This window comes from Anthonomus grandis, chromosome 8 (genome assembly GCF_022605725.1).
Source record: "Anthonomus grandis grandis chromosome 8, icAntGran1.3, whole genome shotgun sequence".
Classification (NCBI taxonomy): Eukaryota; Metazoa; Arthropoda; class Insecta; order Coleoptera; family Curculionidae; genus Anthonomus; species Anthonomus grandis.
Genome location: NC_065553.1, coordinates 26,514,507 through 26,537,395, shown reverse-complemented (window position 1 = coordinate 26,537,395; position 22,889 = coordinate 26,514,507). Strand labels below are relative to the sequence as shown.

At 35.2% G+C, this 22,889-nt stretch overlaps 1 protein-coding gene across 1 annotated transcript in view; it reads right to left on the bottom strand.

Moving 5' to 3' along the window:
• The window catches only part of LOC126739393 (laminin subunit alpha), a 328,515-nt gene that overhangs the window by 9,215 nt on the left and 296,411 nt on the right, over positions 1-22,889 (bottom strand). Inside the window, exons 50-51 of the mRNA XM_050445058.1 lie at positions 8,024-8,266; positions 7,722-7,964 (exon numbers count right to left, since the gene is read on the bottom strand). Of these exons, the coding sequence (XP_050301015.1) occupies positions 7,722-7,964; positions 8,024-8,266 (486 nt within the window). The remainder of the gene's footprint in view (positions 1-7,721; positions 7,965-8,023; positions 8,267-22,889) is intronic.

The window sequence follows — 22,889 nt, the reverse complement described above, 5'->3', positions numbered from 1 at the left end:
AGACACACCTGTCATCAGGTATTCAATAAAATCACCTGACTCTCCAAAATATAGGAACCTAACGCCATCTACAGTGTGTCCCACTTAAGGGTTAGCCAATCCTCTAAAATTGTTGTTTCTTGACCAATTTTCAAAAACTTTTTTTTGTTGGGTAGATGGTCAAAAATGGCACTTATGAGCCAAGGCCTACTGTATTCAAGTTTGAAGTGCGAAAAATCGAGAAGTAGTATTAGCGATATTTATTTTTGAAAAATGGTACTGGATTATTATTCAGGACCACTTAAAACATAAGTGTACCAAATTTGGTTATGATAGTTATCAGGGTGTTGTGATAAATTGGAGTCAAATTTTTAAAAGGCGCAATAACATTCTTAATCAAATACGAATATTTTAAAAAATTTTCACTAATTGGCATGCATCTTAAGAATACAAAGGTTGGAAATATCCTTCAATAAACAACAATTGATCATATTATCATACTATTTTGTACTATTTTACTAGTTACTTAATGATGTAATGTAGGCTAAGCAGCAAAAACTGAAAATAATTACCTTAAGGAATTACCTCACACAAACACCAAAGATAATAATACTATTAGTATTTTATCTTTGCTCACTCAAATTTAAAAATTAATGCCACAAAACTAAATATTAGTTTCTTCAATTTCAACATTTTTCTATGCGTCTTCTGTTGTTTACTACCACCCTTCTTAACTGTACCCTGCTTATTTCATTACACTCTTGTCTAATGCGCTCACAAAGATCATGTAGAGTTTGCGGTCTTAATTTGTACACTTTGTTTTTAAGGGTTCCCCAACGAAAAAAATCTAAGGGAGAAAGGTCGGGGGAACGTGCTGGCCACTGAATTAATGGACTGTTCGTCCTATCCATCGATTCGGATAATTCTGATTTAGCCAATTCCGCACTACCACTGCATTGTGGATAGGCGCACCGTCAAATTGTATGTGTAAGTTTCTTGTTTCGGCTAACGGCAAATCATCGATTAGGTCACTAAAATCACCTTCCAGGAATCGTTGAAAATTAAGTCCATTTATATTACAGATTATACGTTCGTTCAAGATACTGCACCATTTTCTGCGAATACTGCCTTTTACATTGTATCACCCAATGGGGATTTACGTTACTCCACATTCTAATATTTTGAGATGACACAATGCCGTTTGTAGTAAATGTTGCCTCATCGGTGAATAAAATATTTTTCAAAAATGTAGGGTTAGCCAAATACTCGCCTTGTAACCATAAACAATATTCCATCCTGCGTTCTTCATCCCCGTGTTCTAAAGTGTGAAGGAATATAGGCTTGAAAGGCTTCTTGTTATTTTTCTTTAAACACCTCCATATGCAATTTTTGGAAATATTTAAGTTGGCACTAGCAACTCTAATGCTAGATTGCGGATTAGCATTAAAGTATTCAAGAATTATTTAGTTATTTTATTTGCTCGATTACGATGTAAATGAGGACGTACTCCGCCTACTGAACCAGACTGATCAAACCCGTAGTTTATTCTGGCTATTGTTGAATGGTGGATGTTTTTACCAGGATGTCTCCTGTTAAACTCCGCCGTAGCTTCACGAAATGTTCTAAATCCATCGCCAACTAGCCGCACTACTTCAACCCTTTCGTTTAAATTATAATCACCCATAATTGTTCGACAAGCAGTTAAAATGAACTAAATGCATGAAAACTTTGACAAACTGTCAGGAACATTTTCTTTCATAGCATTGTAGATTGAGAAGGGAGTCGTTTCGGCTGATCCGCCGCTCAGCACTGCTACCTGTGAGATATTTTGTGCATAACTCTACTTGTCTTAGTTTGTCTCAAAAAGTCTTAGACTTCTGCCGTACAAAGCTATATTTTTGGAAGGTAGTTGTCCCACTTCTTGAGGTGTTGGTTGTACCCTTTCCAGGTACTTGAGCCTCTTGCAAAATTGGGTCGGGCATTCACAGATCAGGTGTTCTGCTGTTTCTGTGGCATTGCTGCAGAATCTACATTGGTCGTCCTCTGTTATACCTATTGCCTTTAAGTGATATTTCACTGGGCAATGACCGGTTAGGAGTCCGACTGCTGTTCTGATGTCTGATCTGTTCATGTCTAGGAGCTGTTCAGCTCCTTTTCTAGAAGTGGTTATAAACTTTTTTGCCTGTCTTAGTCCTGGTGCTCTTCTCCAGTGCGACAGCAATTGTTCTTTTTCCCACCTGTTTAGGTCTTCGGTGATGTGGGTCTTCATTAAACCACAGTATGGCTCTGGACCATAATATGGTGTTTGAGCCCCTTTTTTTGCAAGGCGATCGGCTTCTTCGTTCCCCTCTATACCCCGGTGGCCAGGTAGGCACATTAGTGTTACTTGATTCTTTGTTGTAAGGCGCTTTAGGGTTTGTTTGCACTCCCAGACTAGCTTTGAATCACATTTAAAAGCTTTCAGGGCCTTTAGAGCAGCTTGGCTGTCTGATAGTATAAATATGTGTTTTCTTTGGAGGCCTTGGTTGATGCACTCTTCTGCGCATATGTCTATGGCAAGCACTTCAGCTTGAAAGATGTTAGGGTATTTGCCCAGTGACTTTAAGATCTTAATGTTAGGGCCTGACACGCCCAGTCCTGCTCCTTCTGTTAGTTTGGAACCGTCTGTGTACCATAGCGATGCATTGTCGGCTTTTGGTACTTCTTTTTTCTCCCATGATTGGCGATCATCTATGATCACTTCGAATGGAATTTCTAGGCCGTTATGTGGCCGTTATGTGGTCACGTGGTTTGCTGGCATTTTCCAGTTTAATTTCTTCGAGGATGCGCAGGTGACCACTTAAATCCCCAGGCTTGAATTTGCCGGTTTGGAAAAGCCTGTAAGCACTGTTAATTGCCTCTTTTTTCACGCTTATGTGAAATGGAGGCATGTTTAGCAGTGTCTCTAAGGCTGTGGTAGGACAAGTAGACATTGCCCCGGTTATTCCTAGACATATCAGCCTTTGGACTTTGTTTAATTTGGTCTGTGCGGTTATTTGTTTGGTCTTCGGCCACCATACCAGCGAAGCGTATGTGATGATGGGCTTAATGACTGTTTGGTAGATCCAGTATACCATTTTCGGTTTTAGCCCCCATGTCTTGCCAACGAGTTTGCGGCATGTCCAGATTGCCACTATGGCTTTGGAAATGGTCTTGTCTAGATGATTGTTCCAAGTTAGTTTGTGGTCCAAGGTAACCCTCAGGTATTTCACCTCGTTAGAAAATGTTACCTGAGTTCCGTTTAATATAGGTGCTCTGAGTTCTAGCTTCCTTTTTCTGGTAAGCAGCACTAAAATTGTTTTTCTAGGATTTAAAGATAATCATTCAGTTTCGCCCCAGTTTTGTATAGTATTTAGGGCACTTTGCATTCGATTCGATATTACGCCCTCGTGCTTGCCCCTAACTATTACTACCAGGTCATCTGCGTAGCCCAGAGCTGTGAATCCGGATCTACTTAATATGTTAAGAATTTTGTTTACTACTAATGTCCACAGTAGAGGTGACAGAACCCCTCCTTGGGGACATCCTTTTACTGTGGTTACTGTTGCTGTCGCTCCATTTATTTCTGCTGTGATGGAGCGGTGCTTGAGCATTGATCCTGTCCACTTTACGATGGGGGCCTCCACCCCTCAGTCTTGCAAGGCTTTTGTTATGGACAGGTGTGAGGTATTGTCGAATGCTACCTCTATGTCAATGAATGCAGTAAGAGCAATTTCTTTGCAGTCGTTTGACTTTTCTATGTCTCTTACGAGGCAGTGCAGTGCACTTATTGTAGATTTGCCTACTTGGTAGGTAAATTGTCTAGGGTGGAGCGGTGTTCTAGAAAGAATCTTTCATAGCATACTTGGGTAAAATTCCCACAAAATAATTTTTAACCAGACACAATCATATCTTTGGAATTTAACAAACAAACTCATAAAAAAACAAACAAATTGAGAACAATTTTAAAAATTTGACTCCAATTTATTTCAATACCCTTTATACTATCATAACCAAATTCGGTACACTTATGTTTTAAGTGGTCCTGAACAATAATCCAGTACCATTTTTCAAAAATAAATATCGCTAATACTACTTCTCGATTTTTCGCACTTGAATATAGTAGGCATTGAAATACATTTAGAGAAAGCAGGTCATGTGCTTTCTCTAAATGTCGAACTTGGCTCATAAGTGCCATTTTTGACCATCTATCCAACAAAAAAAAGTTTTTGAAAATTGGTCAAGAAACAAAACCTTTAGACGGGTAGGTAACCCTTAAGTGGGACACACTGTAGACAAGATGTAGAGGTATTTTACCTCAAATGGTAACATTTGATTTTTTGGGTTTTGTCCGTTTTTTTTGCATTTCCAACCACTGTGGCACCCTCTAGGTTTTTCCAATTTTCGTTCCGACCTACGGTTTACCCAGAAAAACGAATCCAATTTTTTTTCAGTTTCCCAAAAAACGGGGGGGAGGGGGATCTCAACTTTTGGAATTTAAGCTTCTCTCATGAACCACATTGATCACATATTGATCCTCCAAAAATCAGAAAATCGAATATTTTTTTTTAATGTTACAGATTGACTGTACTATAATTCGTTCATGTAAAGAGAATAATATTTCTGTCGTTTGTCTTGGACCATTTCGACCCATATATTATGTCAACCGTTAGACGTGGCATTTTTTAAACCCATGAAAGTAGCCTGGGGTTCTATACTAACGGACAACAAATTAAAAAATAGAGTTTCTAGTATCCCAAAGGATATTTTTCCATCGCTGTTAAAGCGTGCTCTACAGCAAATGGACCAACCTCCGCCACAAACCAATATTAAGGAGATCAAGAAGATTCGGCAATAAAGCGAAATCTGATTAACGATTTCTACGCATGTGGTATACACCCATTTAACCCCAGGAAGGTCCTTGACAAAATTTCAGGCACATCAAGGAACGAAAACCTTAATAATCCATGACCTATCTTTGAAGATGATCTTTCAGAATTACTACGGGAAAATCGTTTTGGCGGCCAAAACAGTCAAATAATTCAACGAAAAAGAAAACGCATCCATATAGAACCCGAAAAAAGTGTTCAGATGAAGCCGAGGAAGTTTTTGACGTCCTGGAGCCAGAAAATATTTCGATGGTTTACTCGTAGCTGGGACAGAATATATGCAGCCCGATCCACATCTATTAGTATCAGGGTGTTTTGTTTTGGTTAGTTTTCTTGAACAATTCGAATACTATTGTGTAAAATTCAAGAACAGTCTTCACAAACTGAATATACAGTCATTGGTTATAAGTCGACAAACAAAGAAAAAACCACTTTTAAACTTGTGTTAAAAAATATATCGACCGTGCCGTTGTCAGACATTTGTGCCTTTCTGCCTCTAGCAGCAAATGTTGATGGAACCTAAATTTCTCAGCAAACATTATCAGCGAAATAATACTATAGTTCCTATTTAAAAAAATAGGTCTAAGTTCTATTTTTCAGATTTGTTTTTACTTTTGTAAGGATGTTTTTTGTAAATGTGGTTTTGTGTGCATTTTGTAATTCGGTGTATTTTATTTTTATTAATAAAAATGCTAAAAAGTAAAATGTAGTAGTGAAGTCATGTTTATCAAAGCCGCCCCCAAAACAAAATGTGCTGTATCAAAAAAACTATAACGCCGACTTTTAAACGGAGTATGTTCAAGTGACACTTGAACATACAAATGACACTTTTATGAAGATCTCTAGCGATTATTACTTGTTTTACTCCCGCATTGTGCTTCTCAATTATAAGTTTTTTTATTTGTTCAGATAAATTTATACCTCGAGGCATTTAAATACTAAATAGGCTTCTTCACAATCGAAAACGAACTGCTTCAAACGAGACCTATTTAATTTAAAATATTTAATACAAAAAGTTTCTCTATTTATGTCCTGAAGTAAAAAAAACATTGTTTACTATTTACATTCCTGTGATAAATATTCAAACTATTTTGGTATGAATGTATGGCTTAGGCTAAGATAAACATTTTTAATAAAAAAAATTAAATTAGAAAATAATTTAAAAATTTCTCTATTTTTGGCCGGCACTGTATATGAACTTGAAATATTTTGCAAATGGCACCTCTTTTTAGGCTCCACAACCTTTACTTAAATACTTTTTCTCTAGAACCAACTAGTTATCAAAAAAAAAAAAGAAATTATAATTTTTTAGAGCTATTCCTGGTAATTTTCTAAAAAATTATGTCTTAAAATTATACTTATAACATATTTTCTTTGTATCATTTCTCTTATAGTTAGAAAATTGCGTTGTAAGGATTTTTTGTTGCTAATATATTGTTATATACTCTATATTCCAGTCGCTTTGTTTTTCACTTTTCGGAAATTTTGATTTTTGGCTCAAACATAAGCCTTGTTCAAAAAATCCTCTGTACCCAAGCAACACATCATATATTATTATCGTGGGAGAAAAATTCGACATTTGAAAAAATTGACACGGGATTTACATATCTAGTTTTTAAACTTGATTACTACGAAATTCTTCTGAAAAATCACTATTTTTTGTCCATATTATCCAATCTAAAGACGCTGTTTTTATACTAAGTATTTATTTAGAAAATCAATTCATATCAAATTTAAATAGTGTTATTAAATTAAATATTAAATATATATTTTCTGCAAAAACATTGTTTTTCATCAACAAAACCCTTACACCCCCCAACCGCCCCAAACATTGACCCAGTCAAAAATTCTTTTGAAAAATTACCGTTTTTTTGTCTATACTATCCAATCTGATAGCACTTTTTTTTGTAATAAATTATTAATAATATACATATATATATAATTATAAAAAATTTAAATAAACACACTGTATTATTAGATTGGATATTAATGACGAAATCAGCTGTTAGTCATACGTATTATTTTGGAAAATAATGATTTTTGAAAACAATTTCTTATTGGTAAGTTGTGTGGGGTGGGTGGGGGGTAAGGGTTGTCTTTATGAAAAAACGATTTTTTCGCAAAAAATAAAATAATTGCCAGAGAAAAATTTTTTTTTAAAGAAAATTATAGGTGATAAAAAAATCTATAGTTTTTGTATCTTTACTTTTCTCACATAACCTTAATGTTTTTGAGTAAAACCTGAAAACACCCTGTTTTATTTCTCGAAAGCAAGGCGTTCCATTATAGATTCTTCTACGTAGAATCCAGCGCAATAATAAAAACAATTATTTTTTCTATAGTTTTCGGAAAATTGAGAAAAATATAAAAATCAGTTTTTTCAAAATTTACAAAAAATGGTGACATACAGGTATGTACGAGTATGATCACTTGATACATGTTAAGTGCATTCTAAACGTATTTCCAGGGGGGCTATCAAAGACGTCCCATATCGGGTATGAAGTTAATCATCACATTTTTTATTTTTTTATATTAAATTTTTTGATAATTTTACTTCTTAAGAAAAGGTTCGGACTTTACCTATATAGATCTGTCATTAACCATTTTTTATTTTAAAACACGTTAAAAAACAAACCAGATATTGACAAAATTAACTCTAAAATGATCAAAGCCATCCCATTTTACGGTATAATATAAAGTGTGTTTTTTTTCTATTTCTACTTAAGCATTTGGCATGATTGCATCAGAGATGTTGTAAATAAACAAACTGCCTATAGTTACACGGCAATGGTAATTCTAGCCTGTCAATGTTCTATGAACTTAATGAATACTTACAATATTGGCCGATACGAAATTATAATCCTCCTGAGGCACTCCGCCAAGATAGAAAGGAATATGCAGATCCAACGAAACAGTTTTATGTGGAATTCTTCCAGTAAGCGATCCAAAATCGATAACCATTTTACCTTCGGAACCATCTCTGCTAAAGTCCACTTTGTGCCATTTATCATCGTTGTAAGTCATTTGGGATTTTATTATCATGGGGCTAGAATGTTCTCCTTTAAACGTGAATACCAACTAAAGAAAAACAAAAACGTTAAAATTACTATTTAAAATTATTACAGTGTGTTTCATACATATCCGTCCTGTAAAAGTAATGCGGCATAATGCTTGTGGGTTTTAACGTCTGACACGTAGAAAATGATGGCATTTTCTTCGCTGGTCTTGAACTCTAGGTCAAAATCGAAGTTTTTACGGAACTTTCCTCTGGGTGTGTTAAATTCTAATCGGGAGTTTGTATGGAATCCGAATCGATACCCGCTTTCTTTCTCGTCTATTTTGGTAGGGATTAGTGGTAAGGCACAACCCTCCACTGTGGGCTAATAATTAAAAACAAGGTATTTAGTATGTTTATAGGGTCAGTCGATTTAGCTTTAGGAGGTGGAGTTTAAGAGGTTGGATTTAAAAATTGTCTTATTTTACAGAAATTAATTAATTACTGGAAGAATGGAATGAAAAAACGATAATTGTGCAAAATTTGGAATGACAGTAACAAGTACAGGGACCTAAAAAGAAGAATCAGAAATGAGATTAGGCTGACTGAACGATGTGAAGAAGCTGAATATCTCAGTCGTCCTAATAATACCTACAGTAGCAGTCAGTTTGGGTTTAAAAATGGTTTTGGAATAAGAGAAGCAATATTCAGTATATAAACATTGCGGTATATAATTGTCAGGACCAAAGAAATTACGTTTTCATATAATTAATCGATTATGAGAAGGCCTTCGATAATGTAAAACACAACCTACTAATATACTAGTAAACTACGCAACGTACCTTAAGGACCTGCGTTCATAGATGGTAAAGACCTTTGATTAATGAGTGATCTGTACTGGAACCAAAAAGCGGATATGTGATTGATCAACTTGTCAACAACCGAGCAAATCAATATAAAAAAGGGTGTAAGGCATTACGTTTTCTCCCCGATATTCTTTAATCTCTAGTCGAAAAGAGTCTTTTTTGAGTCAATTTTAGATAACTTAATAGGTATTAGAGGGGATATATAGTGCATCCCAGAAGTTATAACTAAATTTATTTAAAATTAGGCGATGGGATTTTTGCAAAAACGCTCAGACCCGTCGATTTTGTTGCGATCAAGTTGCGATAATCAATTTCAACCATCAACTTTATTTTTTCAAATGAAGTACCTTTATTTATTACATTTTTAAATTTCGCGTAGAATTCTACGTATATCTCATGCATCATGTCCCATACCTAAAGTTAACAATTATTAAAAAAAACACGGCCAAACAATATTATTGAAGCTCGCACCTTATCTCTAAGAGTCTTTATAAACAGAGAAAAATTTCATTCATTCATGTTTTTTTAATGTTAGCTGCTGACCCTGTATTTTCATAGAAACTGTATGACAGTTGTACGCCAAACAGATATGGTCAAGTGTCCGAGCAAAGTTAGAGTATGCAGAATGGTGAAGTTAACGAACGAGAAAAAAATAGGACCATTTTTCTTTGAATAGACTTTATCGGGACAAGTGTATCTCGATTTTCTCCAATTCGAATCAGTTTCAGTATTACTAGCTTTGTTTTCAAATCCATTGCGCCTAGACTATCCTGATAAAGAACTAATTTTTGGATGAAAGATTTACTAATGGGTGGATTGGAAGGAAAGGACCCGTCGAATAGCTTGCTAGGTCACCTGACTTAATACCAATGGACTTTTATTTGCTAATATTGGCCAAATAATCTATAACTATATAGACAACTTAAAACAGAGGATTTGCAGACAACGTAACTCAGGAAATGATTAAAAATGTGCAACGCGAGTTTAGTGATTGCCTTGGATATTGTGAAGGCGTGAATGACAACTATTTTAAACATTTAATTTAATTTTGTTTGTTTTTTATTCCTTACATGAATCGTGCTTTTTCGATAACTATTGAATTTAGGCATAGGATGTAATGCATGACACATACCTAGAATTCCACGCGAAATTCAAAAATAAAATAAAAAAGGTGTTTTCATTTGAAAAAATAAATTTTGACATTTATTTTTAAGCAACCCTGTATATACTTCACGTATAAAAAAGCGTAACTTGAATTAAAAATCGACGAGTCCGAGCATTTTTGCAAAAAGCCCATTGCTTAATTTTATAACTTTTGGGACGCACTGTATATCAACAATATTAGATATCCAGATACTGTAATAATTTCCGCAGATACTGTATTAAATCACGTAAATGAAACAAGCACAAGATTAGGCCTAAAAATGTATACAGGGTGTTTCTTAACCTATACGCATAAACTTGGGATATTATTGCTGACGGCAAATAATGACTAATAGTGAAAAAAAAATTTAGTAAAATAGTTTTAGTTACGGAGATAAACGACTTATTAATTAAAATTTAAAAAAAAACGTAAATTCTCCAAAATAAATGTTTATTTAACTATTATAGTAACTGTTCGAAATTATTTTCATGACTTTCAACACATAATTGAGCACGCCTAATCCAAGAGTTGCAGACAGCAGCTAATCCAGGTTGTAGTCGAATTTCCTCGACGGCAGCAAATATCCGATTTCTTAATTCTTGTTCATTGTCAACTTCGGTTACATACATCAGAGATTTTAGCTAACCCCAAAAATAAAAGTCAAGCGGATTAAGGTCGGGTGATCGAGGAGGCCATCCAATTGGACTATCTCGGCCTATCCATCGTTCGGGGCACATTCGATCCAAATGCCGTCTCACTGGTCGCGCAAAATGTGGTGGAGCACCATCATGAAGAAACCACAAATTCTGCCTAATGTGAAGAGGGAATTCTTCAAGGAGTACCGGCAAATTTCGTCGCAAGAATTGTAAATAAAAAGCACCAGTTAGACGATTTTTCAAAATGAAAGGGCCAATAAGTATTCCGTTTACAATTCCAGCCCACACATTTACTGAAAATCGTTGTTGAAAGTTTGTTCGCCGAATGGCATACGGATTTTCAACTGCCCAAAAATGCGTGTTGCGAAAATTGTAAATACCATTGCGTGTGAAAATTGCTTCATTCGTCGCTAAAATGTTCCTGGTAAAGTTTGGGTTTAACTGCTGCTGATGTAACAACCACTCGCAAAAGTTTACTCGAGGCGCATGATCCCTTGGAAGTAAAGCTTGTACCCTTTGGACGTGAAATGGATACAGTAATTCATGCCTTGAAATTCGCCAAACTGTGACTAGTGATAATCCAAATTGCGTTGCAATTGTTCTAGTGCTTATGTCAGGATGCTCTTCGATGATATCTAAAATCAAATTCTCCAGATTTAAAATGCGCCTAGGTCTAATGGCTCCACCATGTTGCCCTGGCCTCGGTCGCAAATTTCCAGTTTCTCTACCCCGCTGAACCACACGCAAAAAAGCTTCACGCGACGGATGATACCTATGAGGAAACCTTTGTGCATAAAGATTAGCTGCAGCCACACTGTTTTGCCTTATTTCCCCGTATGCCAGTAACATGTCCATTAGTTCCTCATTTGAAAAATTATGCGGCATAATTTTAATAAAAAACGAAATACGACCACAACTGTATCAACTGATAGCAAAGTAGGTACTACTAAACATAATAAACATCATCCGGACTTGTTTACTTCTTAATTTGAAAACAAAATTCCACCTGATCAAGTTCTTACATTTTTGTGAAAAAAAAGAATTATCTCAGAAACTAAAAATATTTTACTTACATTTTTTTTTACTATTAGTCATTATTTATCATTAGCAATAATTTCCCAAGTTTATGCGTATAGGTTAAGAAACATCCTGTATAAAAAAACGAAGTTTATGGTCGTGAGTAAGACTGATATTCCACAAATCAGAATTCAGAGAAATGAAAAGAATATTGAGTAAGTGATGCAATTTAAGTATCTGGCATATATGAACCAAAATTGGGACCCAGAACAAGAGATTAGATATAGAATAGAACAATTAGGAGCAACCTTTCTTAAATACAAAAAATTTGTCACAAATAAAAATCTAAACTTCATACTAAGATACAGAATCCTAAAATCTTACGTTTGGTTAGTTCTTTTGTAGGATGTAGAGACCTGAATATTAAGATCCAGTTCCATAAATAAATTGAAAACATTCGAGATGTGGTGTCTGAGAATATCACGGGTAGATCACATAAGAAATGCAGAAGTTCTTCGAAAAGCACAAATAGAAGATTGTGAACTTTTCGAAGTAATAAAATATAGAAGAATATAAATAAATAAATAAATAAAAACGACTTTTATTAACCTTTATAAGTTACAAAAAAATAAGATACTTAAGTACAATGGAAACAAAGAAAAACTTGTGTAAACTTAAAGGGCGAAGTCTAGCAAGCTGCTATTCTCACTTAACCCATTTAAGGTTCACCTAAGATAAAATATTTGAATACTTAAATACGCGATATTCTTGACATATGTTGTATAACTATTTTTCAACAAAACAAAAATAATACCCTGTCGGTTCATGACTGACATGACTGGCTGACCCATGTTGGCAATGGCAACAGACAATCGACCTCCCCCAGTCGCAACAAAAGTATCGAAGGTACCCCGCGCCCACCGCAGGTCATCACCCAGCACTTCCCTGCATGTTCACATTTGTCTGTCCATTAGAAACTGTCGAGATTTCAATTTAAATTTATTTATATTAAGAATTTTCAAATTGTTTGGTATGAGATTGTATATGCTGATGGCGTTGAAAATAAAAGATCTCCGAAACATGGCTGTTTTATGTTGTGGTACAGTAAAAGCATGGCGTGATCTAACGTTAACATTGTGAATTGTTGTGCGTGATAAAAATTTGAATTTAAGAAATTAAGATGCTTCTGCCTCAGTAAGCAATTTATGAACAAAATTTAGAAGATGGTGTATTCTTCGGTTTTCCATGTTCAGCCAGTTGCATTCAGAGATCAAATGAGAGACATGGTCACATTTACGTATTCCATACAAAACCCTACAGCATGCATTTTGTACCTTTTGAATTATATATTTATCCTCCGCAGTTAGACAAGGCCCGTACAGAAAGTCACAATAATTAAAATGCGATGAAACAAGGCTATCGCACAACATCTTTTTTAATGGAAAGTTTAACAGTTGTCGGTTGTTATAAATTAATTTAAAAGCATAAAATCCTTTTTTAATAATCTTCCGCACATGTTCATGAAATCTTAGATCTTCATCCACTATTAAGCCCAAATTTTTTGTGGCACCAATGTGTAGATTTAACGACTTTTTTACCATGTCTTTTTTGGTTTTACTACCAAAACACAATAACTTTGTCTTGTTGGGGTTTAAGTTAAGATTATGTTCGTAAGCTAATTGATTAACTATATTAAGATCCGAGTTTATTTTTCTGGCAGCTTCCTGAGTATCTTGAGGTTTGAAAGAAAAGCAGATCTGAGTATCATCAGCATAAGCATGTGTACTACAAAACAAAGGAGCAGCGATAACGCCTATTATGTAAATAATAAATAAGAGCGGGGATAAAATAGCACCCTGAGGTACACCAGATTTAATCGAAATATTATTTGATACCGAGTCACCTAAACTAATCCTTTGCGATCTGTCTCGAAGAAATGATCCAACCAGATTAAGTGCATCGGACTCAAAGCCATAGTATTTAAGTTTAGCTAATAGAAGCCTATGGTCTAAAATATCAAAGGCCTTAGAGAAGCCCAATAAAACCAAAACACTAACAAGACCTTCATCGAAACTCTTAATGACATGATCAAGTACCGATGCTAAAGCAGGAGCCGTACTAAACCCCTTTCTAAATCCGCACTGAAAATCAGGAATAATTTTATTATTGTTGAAATGAAAAAAAAATTGGTTATATAAAACTTTTAATATCATACTTAGGCCCCCTTATCCTTCAAGGTAAGATCGAAGGAGGAAAGAGGGGAATAGGAAGAAGCAAGCTTTCGTGGTTTCTTAGATATAAGAGAATACCAAAATGATGCAATTAACAGAAGCATATAACGGACGCCTAGGCAAGAATTTGCACTCGAAGAAGAAGAATTAGATAATTACTTCTTCCAGCGATTTCAAATCATCAAGTTTCTTCTAGGAAGTTGGAAAAAAATGGAGTCAACTGTCTGGCAAAACATATACGTGAATTGCTTAAAGACTGCTTATACTTGGAAGTTTTCACTTATTCAAAAATTTAATGAAGGAGTTGGAATTGCGACATTTTTATTCATTATCTAAAAAAGTTAACTTAAAGTATTTAAAAATATTTATTTAGTTAAACTTAATATCTGAATTTCTGCTTGAACTTGAAAAATTTTACGTAATATCTGCAAATTGTCTGAATTTAATGTTGGAATTTGGAAATTTTCACTTAATGTCATCAAACTTCAACTTGCTATTTGAAAATCCAGGTATTATAAAAATGTACTTAAAAATTTAATATATGAATTTCCCCTGGAATTTGGAAAGTTGTATTTAATATCATGCTATTAAAGATACAAATGTAAATCAAAGACTATGATTTAACTGAAGCCATTGAGTATCCTTTCAAGAATGAAAATTTTTGAAAAACAACGGTTTTCGAGAAAAAAATATTAAAAAATTTTCATTTTCGTACTTTAAAAACTTTTAAATCTTTCGTAAATGTTTTGCTATTAAAGATAAAGATGTGGATCAAATACTGTGGTGTAAACGAAGCCTTTGAGTACGTTTTCTATTGACATAATTTTTTTTTTAAATCAATGGTTTTCGAGAAAAATCAAATTCTTAAATCTTTACCTCATTACTTCCTCCAGTACTCTTAAAAGAGATTTTTTGAAGGTTTACAAAATCCTATGGTGTTAGCAATTACTTAAATCAGCATGATATTGTCTATTAAGTTTTTTGAAAAACCAAGATAAAAACACTATGGTTGGATAGGATACTAAAATTAAATGTTTTTTGTCTTTCGTAAAATTTCCATATCTCTAATGCTTAGGGAGTTATTTGGGGAAAACGTTTGGTCCTTTGAGCCGGATTTTGGGTTTAAACGGCGATATTTCAGGAACAAAAATATCTTGTGATATTTGGGTTTATTTTAATCAACCTGAAATTTTTAAAAAACAAGGTTGAAAAAAAATTCATGAAAAAATAAGAAAAAATACTTTCGTTGTATAAAAGGCTTAAAAATAAATATTTTTTGTCTTTTATAAAATTTTAATATTTCCAGTTGTTAGGGAGATACCTGTAAAAAAAATTTGGTCCTTTGAACCGGATTTTCAGTTCAATCGGCGATATCTAAGGAATGATAACAGACAACCCTATGGTGCTAAGGCTTATTTTAATCAGCATAAAATTGTCCATTAAGTTTTTTGAAAAATTAAGATTAAAAAAAATTGATGAAAAATTAAAAAAAAACATTATGGTTGAATAGAAGTAGTAGAAATATTTTCAAGAAAATACATGTTTTTTGTTCCTTGTAAAATTTCCGTATCTCTAATGGTTAGAGAGATATGTGGGGAACATATTTGGTCCTTCGAAGCAGATGTTGGATTCAAACAGCGATATCTTAGGAAGAAAAAAGATAACCTTGTGGTGTTTGATCTTATTTTAATCAGCATAAAATTGTCTATTAAGTTTTTTGAGAAATTAAAAAAAAATATTGTACCGGTATAGAACATTTCAAAATATTTGTTTTTTATGTCTTGTAAAACATCCATATCTCTAATTGTAGGAGAAATATAAAAATAGTGGACTGTATCTTGAATTAATTAATGCATAAAAAATTAAGACGACGGCCAAGACAACCCCAAAATAATTTGTGGCTCACCTTGCTGTCGCTTCTGTTCAGGACTGCTCCTCCAGGTTCACCTCCAAATATTTGCTGGGTTTGACGGTGTGCCGGCACTTATAATTTTTGGAATTCACTCGCGTGTCTTTATATATCGAGAGCGACTTATTTGGTCAGTAGTTTATATACCAATGCTAATGCTGCCAGTTCCCATCAATCAGGAACGATGCAGTACTGGACTAGAGGTGCGTGCGACTCTTCTCGGTCAAAATTAAGGTTGTCTTACATATGACGCGATAAAAAGCCGCGAATAATAATTTAGCAAAAAAAAAACTAAAGAAATTGTAGAATACAACTTTAGATATTAACAACGATCAGTACCACGACGAAGCAAAGCTCATGTTAAATATAATTATATGAATATTGACAATAAAAAAAGAATAAAAATAAATAAAGAAATGAGTCTTCCGATTTGACGGAACATACCGCCCACCTAAAATGTCCCACATTTTAAGTAAAAAAAAAAAAAAAGAGCAAAAATAATAAAAAAAAGCATGAATTCTAACGCGAAATATAAATTTTCCGCAGGAAAGACTAATTGTTCGGTAATGAACATAACTTCGAGACAGGACGGCGCAGTATCCCCTTATGCGTCTTTACCGCTACAACACGCGTAATGCCATCCCTGCCTGGAAAACATTCTATTACACGACCCAACAACCACGAAAGGGGTGGAGCATTATCCTCCTTTAATAATACCAACGAATCAATTTCAATGGCTTTACCTGTGTCATACCACTTCGACCTCTGATTAAGGGTGTGTAAATATTCATTATGCCACCTCTTCCAAAAATCCTGGTGGATACGTTGAATAAGTTGCCAGCGCGAAAGACGACCCAATTTAATCTCTGTTAGGTCGGATTTAACGAAGGTATTTAAAGGTTCCAAATTCAAAAAATGACTTGGGGTCAGAGGGTTTAAGTCATTAGGGTCGCTACTTAATGAACAGAGAGGACGAGAATTTAGGATTGCCTCTATTGAGGTCAAGACAGTATTAAACTCCTCATAGGTGAGGATGTGCGAACCAACTACGCGATGTAGATGGCCCTTTACGGCCTTAATTCCAGCTTCCCAAATTCCACCAAAATTTGGGGCTGAAGGGGGGTTGAAATGCCACACTATGCCTTCGTGGATCGATGCATTACGCATATTTTGCATCAACTCTTTTGACGCACCCACAAAATTCGTCCCACAATCGCTAAACATGTCTGTGACACGACCTCGGCGAGAAACAAAGCGCCTTAATGCGGCCAGAAAGGCATCGCTTGATAGCTCTGTAACCAGTTCCAGGTGAAGAGCCTTTGTGCACAAGCAGACAAAAAGGCAGATATAAGCCTTACAAGTTTTGCTGCCACGATGCTTGCCCATAGTGATTAAGTATGGCCCTCCAAAATCCACACCACTTTTGGTGAAACATTTTACTTGATTTACTCTGAAGGACGGTAAATCACCCATAAGAGGAATTTGTGATGAAGGGTTACACCTAAAGCAACGCATGCAGGAAGACAAAACCTTTTTAATAATTCTTCTTGAAGAAGGAATCCAAAAGCGTTGACTGAGTAGGAATTGGGTAGTTTGTAAACCAGGGTGCATATATTTAATGTGAGTTTGTTCAATAATTAGAAAGGTAATTCGATGATCACGGGGTAATAGACAGGGGTGTTTATGATTATAAGAAAGAGAAGCGTGCTTCAATCGTCCGCCCACCCTGAGAACACCATCCTTGTCTAAAAAAGGAGAGAGCTTCCGAATATATTTCGGTAATATTGTTAGATTAGGATTGGATTTCGAAAGTTCTGCCATTTCTTGAGCAAATGAAACTTTCTGAACTTCTCGGATTAAAAGTAAGAGAGCTCTATCCAATTCTGCCAATGTTACATGACCTTTATTGTCAACGAGTTTTGGAGCCTTTACATATGCACAGAAACGTAAAACATATGCAACAATACGAATAATTTTGGATAAAGAGGAGAATCTTGAGATAAAATTATTCCATAAGTCAACCACTGGAGTTGAGGCTAATAATACAATCTTCCTTTTTTCAAGGTCCATATTATCGTCAGTTGTGTAAGGATCGTTAACCCATTTAGTGAGACAGGATGTTAGAAAACCGGGTCCGGTCCACCATTTTTCGAGGTGAAGTAACTCGGAGGGAAGAAGACCTCTGGTTGCAGAGTCAGCAGGATTATTTTCCGACCTAACATGAGCCCAGCAATCCGCAGATAATTTTTCCTGAATATACGATACGCGGTTACTTACAAAAGTAGTCCATTTATGGGGAGAAGACTTTATCCAGCTTAAAGCTACGGTGGAATCAGTCCATGCAAACAATGACGAAATATTTATAGAATCGGCAAACGCTTCTTTAACTGAAGACATTAAATCTGCCAATAAGACAGCCGAGCACAACTCTAGCCTTGGAATCGAGATTGTCTTAAGAGGAGCTACTCTACTCTTAGAACATAGCAAATACGTCTGAACGTTATCATCATAAGTAATTATGCGAAAATAGACCACAGCTGCATACGCCTTTTCCGAACTATCGCAGAAGCCGTGCATCTCACACAATTTCATCTGGGAAGGGATAATCTTTCGAGGTAATAAAAGGCTCGATAGGGTAGAAATACCTTCTTTAAATAAAGACCAGTATTCTTTAATAGAGTTAGGAGCAGGTTGGTCCCAGTCTAGTCCAGATGACCATAATTGTTGAATAATTATTTTCAAAGAGACAGTAACAGGGGAAAGAAATCCTAAAGGGTCAAAAATACGAGCCAAATCAGATAAAATGTTTCTTTTTGTACATGGTTTTACTATAGATTCTATTTTAAAGACAAAAGAATCACTAAGAGGATTCCATTGCAAGCCTAAAATCTTGACTATGGAATCAGTCTCTTTATCAAAGGAAAGGGGGTTCAACTGTGTCAAAGAGGTGTCTAAATGAGATATTAATAAAGGCGTATTACTCGCCCATTTTCGCAATTCAAAGCCACCAAGAGAAAGCAACGAAATTAGTTCTTGCTGAAGGGCAAGAGCTGATTCGATAGAATCAGTACCGCTAACTACGTCATCCACGAATATTTCATTCTCTAAGACTTCAGATGCCCTAGGAAATTTAAACTTATAATCCCTAGCAAGTTGAGTGAGAGTTCTAATAGCTTGGTATGGTGAAGAAGCTACACCGTAGGTTACGGTATTCAGTTGATAGTCTCTCACACGATCAGACTTTGAAAACCTCCATAAAATTCTTTGAAAATTTCTACAGGGTTGATCTATGAGAATTTGTCGAAACATCTGCTTAATATCAGCAGTGAATGCAACAGCAGGGATGCGAAACTTTAACAGCAAGTGAAATATATCCTGTTGAAGCTTGGGGCCGACTAACAAAGTGTCATTGAGAGAAATATTATTTGCAGCCTTCGCGGAGGCGTCAAAAACAACACGAAGTTTTGTGGTTGAACTTTCCGGACGAAGAATACAGTGATGGGGTATATAATAAGAGTTTTTTATATCTATATTTGAGGGTAGGATTTCCATATGTCCAGTGTCAAGAAAAACCTGCATAAAAGCGCGATATTCATCATGGAGCTCGGGATTAGACTCCAGACGCCGCTCAAGAGAATAAAATCTGCGCAGAGCAATATCTCGAGTATTTTCAAAAACTGGCAGTTCCAAATTTTTGAAAGGAAGTTGAAGGACATATCTTCCTGAGGAATTTCGAGTATGTGTCCTCTGGAAAAATTCCTCTGCAGCAACTTCATCAGGGGAATGAACATGGTAATTAGGGACTTGTTCCAGCTGCCAAAACCTTTTAACAATATCTAGAAGAGTGGAGCTGACAGTAGCGCAAAGGCTATTAGGGGTTGAACGAGAAATAGAGTCCTGGTAAGACACACGACCCATAATTATCCACCCTAGTTGAGTATTTAGAGCAACAGGTTTATTAATCGATTGCGATATTTGACCTTCTTTAACAAGAAAACCAAAAACATCACCTCCAACCAACATGTCAATAGGACCCGAAACATTAAAACTTTCATCTGCCAGCTCGAGATGAGAAAACTGAGTGAAGCAATCTGTGGGTAAATCTGAAGAGGGAAGGTTTTCGCATATTTTTGGAATTATGGCAAAATCTAGAGAAAATTTGGGATTTGTAAAACATTTAGGCGTGAAGGTGCATGTGACTTCATGAGAGACATTTGAGACAGTGTCACCTAAACCTTTAACAAACAGGGAAAGAGGTCGTTTGACTAAGCCCAAACGTTTACATAATTTGTTTGTAATAAAATTCACTTGACTTGCGCTGTCCAATAAGATTCGCGCATTGATAAATTGACCCTGGGAATCCAGAACCCGAATCTGTGCCGTGGCCAATAAAACAGAGCTTTCAGTATTTTTGTGTGGTTTGATATTGGTCAAGGCAACAGGTTGAGATCTGTACTCACAGTTTGTAGAAGATTCCTGCTCAACGGCAGGTGGCTGAGAAGCTTCAAAGGAGTCATGGTGCAAAAGGGTATGATGAGGCTTGGAGCATTTTTCGCAGCGGCGACGAGATGAGCAATTAAACGAGTTATGTTTTAAACCTAAGCAATTGGTGCACCATTTATTAGTTTTTGCAATTTTATATCTTTCGTGGGAATTTTTACTTAAGAATTCTGAACATTTATAAATTGAGTGATTATTTTTGTGGCAAAAGTAACATGACGCAGCACTAACAACAAAAGTTCTCTTTGGCATTGCTGTTTGTTTTATATATTTAGAAGTACTAGGCTTTACATCTTTAAAAGAGCTTGAGACGGTATCTAATGCGATACACTGCTTCTTAAGAAAGTCTAATAAAATTTCAAAATGCTTGTGTTTATTTTGAATTTCGTCTAGAGATTTACCACACTCAAGTTCGAACCTCGTGGCTGTGCTTGAATCAAGGCGATCAAATAGCATGTAAAATAAAACGAAATCCCATTGTGAGACAGGGTGACCCATATTTTCAATTGCAGTTAAGTGTTCAGTAAATGTATCTAATAGAGTTTGAAGAGATTTTGCATCATGCTCATCAGAAAGCTTCACAGTCTTTTCAATCTCACGCCAGTGACTAACCGAAATTAATCGATTATTTTCATATCTACCCTTCAATGTATTATAAGCTATGTTATAATTATTATCAGTTAAAGGAGTACACTGAACAATGCTTAGTGGGGGTCCTTCTAAGGAATTTAAAAGATATGTAAATTTTTCTACATTGGAAAGACTTGAATTATTGTGAATAATAGAATCATAGAGGTCAATAAACGTCTTCCAATTTTTTATAGTGCCATTAAATTTTTTAAGTTCCAGCTTAGGTAATTTAACATGACTGGGGGTTGCCCTTTCTGCCCCTTGCTCAGTATTATCAAATAATTCAGCGCAAGTTGCTTGGATTGAATAAAAATTTTCATCAAAATGTTTTCGAATAGCCTGTTGATTCGTTAAATCATCATCATCACCCTGAGCGACAATATTTAAAATGGAGGCGTGATGATTATTGAATTCAGTAACAATCCCTTCAAGGTGTTTGACCCGAATTTTTAACTGTGTATGAAGGCGTACATTATTAATGGCATTATCAGCAACTACTTTGATTTCTTCTAAGCGGCTAACAGCACTATCGCGTTGAGCAATAAGGCCTCTTAGCTTTTTATCAGCCATATTAACGTGAGCGAAAGAAGAAAAATTAAATTTGGATTTAAATATTTTAATCCGAGATAAAGCAATACTGAGCAAAAAACAAAGTTTTAGACAAAATGAGAAAGGGGTTTTATTATTTTTCTTATTTTGATTAAACAGTAAAAAATGCTTAATGAGGTGAAATTAACCAAGCTACTTATACCTATTGATATAGAGCTATAAACTCAGAGATTCAAAAAAAATGGATTTATTTTTGTATATTTATTTTATACGTTAAGCGTGAAGGGTATAGTTGATTAAATTAGTTATAAAATTGTTCACGCAAGAGCAGAGATATAGAGAGATCAAGAGATATTAAGAGCATTAAAGAGAAGGAGAGATGGATGAGACCATATAAAGGAAATTGTTTTGATACACTAAATTGCAACAAATTTCTGAAAAGGTATAGCAAATAGAGAGAAACTGTCACAATATATAATCAAAACAATTGAGGGAGTTATGCGAGATATTATGAGTAATATTACAAATAATAACATATATAAGAGGAGAGAGGCAAATATCGCCTATGAGTATCACAAAGAGAGAAAGAGAGAGAGAAGATTTGGCAAACCAGGGGGTTTAATATTTGGGGGTAATAAGATTAATTACCAAATCTTTTACCAAAAAGTCAATAAAAAATTTTATTATTTTATTAGCAATATTATTGTAAAGTAATATTACTAGACAAGCCAACAACGAAAACCAAATTATAAGTCCGGGCGTAGAGAGGAAATAATATTAAGTAAAGCCACCGAAACCGAGTTGATTTACTATTCCACTCTGTAAAAATATAATAAGAGACGGACGAGGGACCAGCGGCGCTGCAACTGACGCGATATGCAATTATCGACGCGTTGAGACGCTAAATGTGAGAAGAGAGATAGATAGACGGTACTGTCCGATTGACTCGAGAATGGAATTTCTATAATTAACCAAAATTTTAAACAATTTTAACATGAGGTTTACCAATATAGCAATACCGAATAATAATTTTGTATGCTCTTACACGTTTTGGATGTAATTTTTTGCTGAAATGTAGGTATGCAATCAAAATCCTAAATCCAAATCCGCGATCGAAGTGACCAAAAAATGTTGGAGAAATATAAAAATAGTGGACTGTATCTTTAATTAATTAATGCATAAAAAATTAAGACGACGGCCAAGACAACCCCAAAATAATTTGTGGCTCACCTTGCTGTCGCTTCTGTTCAGGACTGCTCCTCCAGGTTCACCTCCAAATATTTGCTGGGTTTGACGGTGTGCCGGCACTTATAATTTTTGGAATTCACTCGCGTGTCTTTATATATCGAGAGCGACTTATTTGGTCAGTAGTTTATATACCAATGCTAATGCTGCCAGTTCCCATCAATCAGGAACGATGCAGTACTGGACTAGAGGTGCGTGCGACTCTTCTCGGTCAAAATTAAGGTTGTCTTACATATGACGCGATAAAAAGCCGCGAATAAT